Consider the following 6,149-nt stretch of genomic DNA (forward strand, 5'->3'; position numbering starts at 1 on the left):
GAACTAATATAAAGGCTCCTTGTTAAGTTTTATGTAGCACTTATATAGATTATTTAATTGTGATTTTTATTTTTTGACATCACTTGGCATAATCCTTTCCAACAATAAGATCATTTGTGACGTGTTAATATCAAATTCAATTAACTCTCTACGTGTATCTGAGTAATTTATGTCCTTCTACATTAATGTATATAGCCTGTATTGTATTATTTTATATTATAATGTATTATAGGCTGTATATATATAAATGAAATGTGGTTATTTGGAAGAAAGTTGAGGTGTGACTGACTTTACAGTGGATCCCCCCTTCTCCCCCCCTTGGTGCCCGTTCCCATTAGGAGACCCATGAGATGAACGTGTCCCCACCCTCCTCACACAGCTTTATGTGTACGCAAGCTTCTCAGCAAGCAGGGGGGGCGGGGGGGGCCAATTCCAATTACCCACAGTGATATGATAGAACAGAACAGAACAAGTAGAAATAGAAAACTACTTGGGCTGCACAGAGGATTTTTTTGTGCTCCCCCCCCCCCCCCGAGTGGCATGTGTCATGAAAAAATGCCGCCCTGGCAGGTGCCCGGTTCACCCATGCTCAAAACCGCCACTGCTTCTAAGTGTCTGTGTAAGTGCTCACATATTATATTGTGTTACAGCTTCAATGAAGTCTTTATATACTACTTACAAACACGGGGACACAAAGTACAAAACGAACCATTTTCAATCACATGAATCATTTTCTTTTGAACGGAAGCCAACTCACCTCATACTGAAATAAAACCTTTCTGATCTGAGAGGAAGTCCTGATGATGTTATTGATCCGGCTGCTCTGTCAGATCAGACGTTGATCAGAAATGAAACTGAAGTCTGGAGTCTGATGCATTCACTGTCCCCTCTGAAATTATGTGAAAAAGAGTCAGAAACTGTGTGGTGATAAGGAAAGTATCCAGAGTGCTTCAACAAATCACACAAATGAGATAATTAATAACATAATGTAATAAATGGATAAATAAAGGAATAATAACATAAGTATATATAAATATATAAACTATATTATAATATCGCCATTAACATGTTTATTGTTCGATTGTAAGACATTTACAAGCATATTGTTTGACAGCTTTAGAGGAGAGCCAGTCAGAGTCATGTTTAACAAATTTTATTTATAAAATAGAACTGATTATTGGCTGTTTATTGGCTGTTTATTGGCTGTTTATTGGCTGATTATTGGCTGTTTATTGGCTGTTGTTGGCTACAAAACCATAAACTAATAGCAATTTGCAATGAAACAAGCAGCTCCAGAAGAAAACAACCCTACAGAATAAAAAGTTTGTATTTTCACAAACACAGTATCTGTGTCTGTCTGTCTTCCTGTTTGTCTGTCCGTCTATCTGTCTGTCCGTCTGTCTGTCTTCCTGTCTTCATGTCTCTCTGTCTGCCTATCTGCCTGCCTGTCTGTCTGTCTGATTGTGGATTTGTTATTATTGTTGATATTATTACAAACACATTTATTGAGTTGAACTAACCTATAGAGTCATTGTTAAACCTTTAGTAAACCTGAGCTTAATTACATACTTTATTATTCATTTATTAACAGTTTATTATTTATTTATTAACAGGTTTATTATTTATTTATTTATTAACAGTTTATTATTCATTTATTAACAGTTTATTATTCATTTATTAACAGTTTATTATTCATTTATTAACAGGATTATTATTCATTTATTAACAGGTTTATTGTTCATTTATTAACAGGTTTATTATTCATTTATTAACATGTTTATTATTTATTTATTAACAGGTTTATTATTTATTTATTAACAGGTTTATTATTATTTATTAACAATTTAATATTCATTTATTAACAGATGACGATGCTATTTGTTAATTAGTGCACAACTAGGATTAATTAGCCTTAATAAGAGTTGCTCTCTCTGTAGATCCGGTCCCAGCTCTCAGATGAGACATCCATCAGAAACGAAACTTAAAATGAGTCTGATGATGCATTCATTGTCCCCTCTAAAATCCTGTAAAGAAGAGTATCAGACCCATCACCTCTGAATACGTTGTCTGGTGGAAGCTGGTAGACCCTGGTAAAAAGTGTTTGTTTATAAATGTGCAAATAAATAATATGTAATAGATTATTAATGCAATGTTTTTACAAAACTATACATAAAAAGTCTTTAAAAGGATCAAAACTGTCCAAAAACATTCTTGAGAATCCAGAACTTAAAGTTTATTCGTATTAATTATTATTTCTGGTTGTACAAATATCTATTCTGTCACAGTAAAGGTTTAACACATCAACTAATATAAACATTTTGTTTGTAATTCAGGTTTTTATGTGTTTTTATGCCATATTACCACCTCTACTCTTAAAGGCAAATATAAATATAATGCTAATATAATAACCAGAATAAACATCCACTGTCCCAGCAACCTCTTAAAGTTCACTAACCAGAAACTGTTTCTGACATATTTCAGCTTTAATATACGTATCTGAAAGCAGACTGTGGTCAGCCTGTGAGGACGGTAGTGTCCAGCAGGGGTCAGCAGTTCACCACAAAAGAAGATTCTGGGAAAGACTTTAGACTTGTTGTTTCATAAGGTTTTATTGTGATGAAGAAAGACCAGAAAAAAGATCCTGGAACACATTGCGCTCCAGGTAAGTTAAGGTGTGTCTCTCCTCACACACTCATCGTATCTGAATGCAGAGGTAGTAAAAGTACACATTCTTCACTCCAGTAGAAGGACAAATACTCGAAGTAGAAGTATTGATTCTGTACTAAAAGTGTCTTATTGTTGGAAAGGTGTGCAGTGATGCAAAAATAAAATCAATAATAATCAATAAGTGCTCCCAAACTAAAGTAATGAGTCTGTTTTTAAAATGTAGGAGTAGAAAGTTCATATATTTAAATCAAAATGTGAAAGTTGTCTTTTACTTTGTTACTTTCAACCTCTGCCCTGTATATACAGTTTATATAACTCTTATTTTCTATTTTATTTTTATGTGTATTTTACTTCAGTCTGGAGCTCTGAACAAGTGAACCTCCCCACCTGAGATCAATAAAGTGTATCTATTCAGTACATTTTAAAGTTTTAAAATAAACAGTTTTGCAGACCAATAATCTTCTGTTGAGGTAATTTACTTTTCTTCTTTAGAAAATCTTTGAGGCATAAAATTCTGTATTTCAAACAATATTCAATCAGATTTTTTTTTTTAATTAAATACAAATATTAATTAACTGATTTTCACTTTAATCAGTTTAAAGTTCAGACTTTTTGTTTCTTAAACTTAGAGTTTAACTTTAACTTTAAAGTTTTTCTAAATAAGAAAAATTTATTTAAAACTTTAGATTTTAATTTTGACCTAAAACCGTCTCCTGATCAAAGAGCTGATTAGCTCTCAGTTTCAACCACAAATGGTTTAATATGTAACAAACAGATCTTGTCTGGTTGGAAATATTAATACAGTTTCCTCAGAGGGCAGGAACAGTCCCTAAAGGGCGTGACCAGGCTGATGTCAGTCAGTGTGGGCGGGGCTTGGACTTTATATAAAGCAGCTGATGCAGCTCAGACTAAGAGACTAAACAGGACTTTACAGATCTGATAGCAGGATGTTGCTGCAGCCTCTTTGGACCTTCCTCCTGGGACACTCCTCCCTCCTGCTCTCACCATTCTTCCCCGTTATCTTCTCGCTGTCTGTCTATCTGTCCTTCTGTCTGCCCTTCCTGGTGCTGGACGTGCTGTCCTCCAGGTGGGCCCTGGTGCGCAGGTACAAGCTGCAGCCTCAGAGCTCCGTCAGCTGGGCCTCAGTGCGGAGCTGCCTGGCTCTGACACTCTACAACCACCTGGTCTTCATCTTCCCCCTCACGGTGCTGCACTGGTACCTGCGGCCCGTCCACCTGCCCGAGGAGGCCCCGCCCCTCCCTCGCCTGCTTGTTCAGGTGCTGGTCTGCCTGCTCCTCTTCGACTTTCAGAGCTTCATCTGGCACCTGCTGCACCACAAAGTGCCCTGGCTCTACCGCAACTTCCACAAGGTTTGTACCTTTAATCTGAAAGCACTGATCAATTATTGATTAGAAGAAACTATGATTGGAAATCATTTAGTGCACTGTAAGAAAACCTATAAAATATATCCTATCTACTCTAGGCAACAGATTTCAATCAATATTGTTAATTAAACATCATCTTTTAAATAATACAAATTTAAATGGATTATAATCAACTGCATGTATCAATACAATGATTAGCAGTGAATTCAGTCTACATATTCCTACAAGTCATCTTAATATTCACATACAGCGAAATCACATCTTTGCATTGTCTGTTAAACCAAACATTTGAATAATTGCCACAAAAATCAAAGACAATAATTATTTAGAGCAGATTTGACCTGATAAGTCCTTGAAAATCTACACAGAATCATTTATTCCAGTGCAGAAAGGAAACTTAAACTTCCATCAGAGAAGAAAGAATGATCAATAACAATAACTCCTCCTCTTCCTCCTACAGGTGCACCACACCTACACCTCCACCTCCGCCCTCACCGCAGAGTACTCCGGCGCCTGGGAGACCCTGAGCCTGGGCCTCTTCGCCGCTGCCAACCCGCTGCTGCTGGGCTGTCACCCGCTCACCGAGCTGGCCTTCTTCCTGGTCAACATCTGGCTGTCGGTGGAGGACCACTGTGGCTACGACCTCCCGTGGGCCACCCACCGCCTGGTACCGCTGGGGCTGTACGGCGGGGCCCGCCACCACGACCTCCACCACCTCAAGTCCAAGTACAACTTCGCCCCGTACTTCACCCACTGGGACCGGCTGGCCGGGACGCTGTGCACACACCAGGACTGAGAGGATCTGGCTTCAAAATGAGTTTCTGATTGTGACATTTCTGGACCAATCCGTTTCTGATTGATCAGCTTCTGAACTCATGGAGAAGTTTGAGAATTTGAACTGTTTCAGAGGAACTAGTTTCTGTGCAGCTTCATTGCTGTTCAGACTCGTCTTTTACATTAAAAGACTGAAAAACACTTTATAATATATTTATAAGCATTTATTTATTTATTTATTTATTTATTTATTTATTAACTTTAATCCGGATGGATTTACTGTGTAATTTTAAAAAAACTAACACCTGAGAATACGATTGTAGGATTTAAAGGCGTTGGTGTCACAGTGTACTACTGAGCATTAATTATTCTTCATCATATAGTTATTCACAGATGTTGTTCATTTGCAGTTGTGTTGCATTAAGACGACAGATTACAGATAAAAGACTGAACTGAGGAAGTGTTTCGAAGGTGAAATGAAAAAAGTCTGTGTTGAAAATGTGAAAGAAAAAGAAAGTTTTTGGAAGGAAACGTGACTGAAAATGTGAATGATGACTGAATGAAATGTGAAACAGTATTTTTATCACTGAGAATAAACTTTATCAACAAAAACTAAATATTTGTTTGTTTGTTCTTTTCAGTCTGACTCATAGAAGCCCATTTCTGCCCGTATGATTAAAAAAACATCAATATAATGAGAAACTTTCTCATTATAATAACTAGTGTTTTGCTAGTGATAATGTTAGTTTCATTGAGCTAGCTGATCTGACAGTGTTTTGCTACATTAGCTAGCAATTTGTCCCCATTAGTGAGAAAATATTTACGTCAACACAACTCATCAAAATATCTTAAAAGGTTTATCTAACTCAATAAATAAAGTTTTATCTTGCAACCATACACTGCAGAAAATAAATGCTTCAGTTTGATCAGATGGTGTCGTCTGGGTATCGGTATCGTCTGTTTCTCTCTCATAAAAAACAATTCACTGATTGTTCTTTAATCTGAAACTCACAGAGTTTCCTGCTCTTTACACCAGTCAGCTCCTCCTGCAGAGGTCAGTTTAGCCAATCAGAGAGAAAAATTAGTGTCACACAATCACAGGATGTGTGTTCCTCTGTTATTCATTAATGTAGTTTCACAAGAAAGTAAAGATTAAATCACAGAACAAATAATAAATGTTGTGAGTCGCCAAGTGCTTGCTCATGGTGGTACTGTTGGGTCTCTGTAAATGTTATAAGGAGTTCGGTCTAGACCTGCTCTATTTGAAAAGTGTCCTGAGATAACTTCTGTTATGAATTGGCGCTATACAAATAAAATTGAATT

General features: G+C 36.8%; 1 protein-coding gene across 1 annotated transcript; it reads left to right on the top strand.

The window, feature by feature from the left end:
• Nucleotides 1–3,512: 3,512 nt before the first annotated feature.
• Nucleotides 3,513–5,430, top strand: ch25h (cholesterol 25-hydroxylase). The gene is made up of 2 exons (XM_035658743.1): nt 3,513–4,037; nt 4,513–5,430. Exons 1-2 carry the CDS (start codon nt 3,615–3,617, stop codon nt 4,846–4,848), a joined length of 759 nt encoding a protein of 252 aa, XP_035514636.1. The 5' UTR covers nt 3,513–3,614; the 3' UTR covers nt 4,849–5,430.
• Nucleotides 5,431–6,149: the final 719 nt, after the last annotated feature.

This window comes from Morone saxatilis, unplaced genomic scaffold (genome assembly GCF_004916995.1).
Source record: "Morone saxatilis isolate NCDOM2014 unplaced genomic scaffold, NCSU_SB_2.0 Contig1, whole genome shotgun sequence".
Classification (NCBI taxonomy): Eukaryota; Metazoa; Chordata; class Actinopteri; family Moronidae; genus Morone; species Morone saxatilis.

Excerpts from the sequence above, each read along its gene's own strand:
- ch25h (XM_035658743.1), top strand. The coding sequence starts at position 3,615 with ATGTTGCTGCAGCCTCTTTGGACCTTCCTCCTGGGACACTCCTCCCTC. Across the intron at positions 4,038-4,512 it reads TCTACCGCAACTTCCACAAG|GTGCACCACACCTACACCTC; the intron begins GTTTGTACCTTT and ends TTCCTCCTACAG.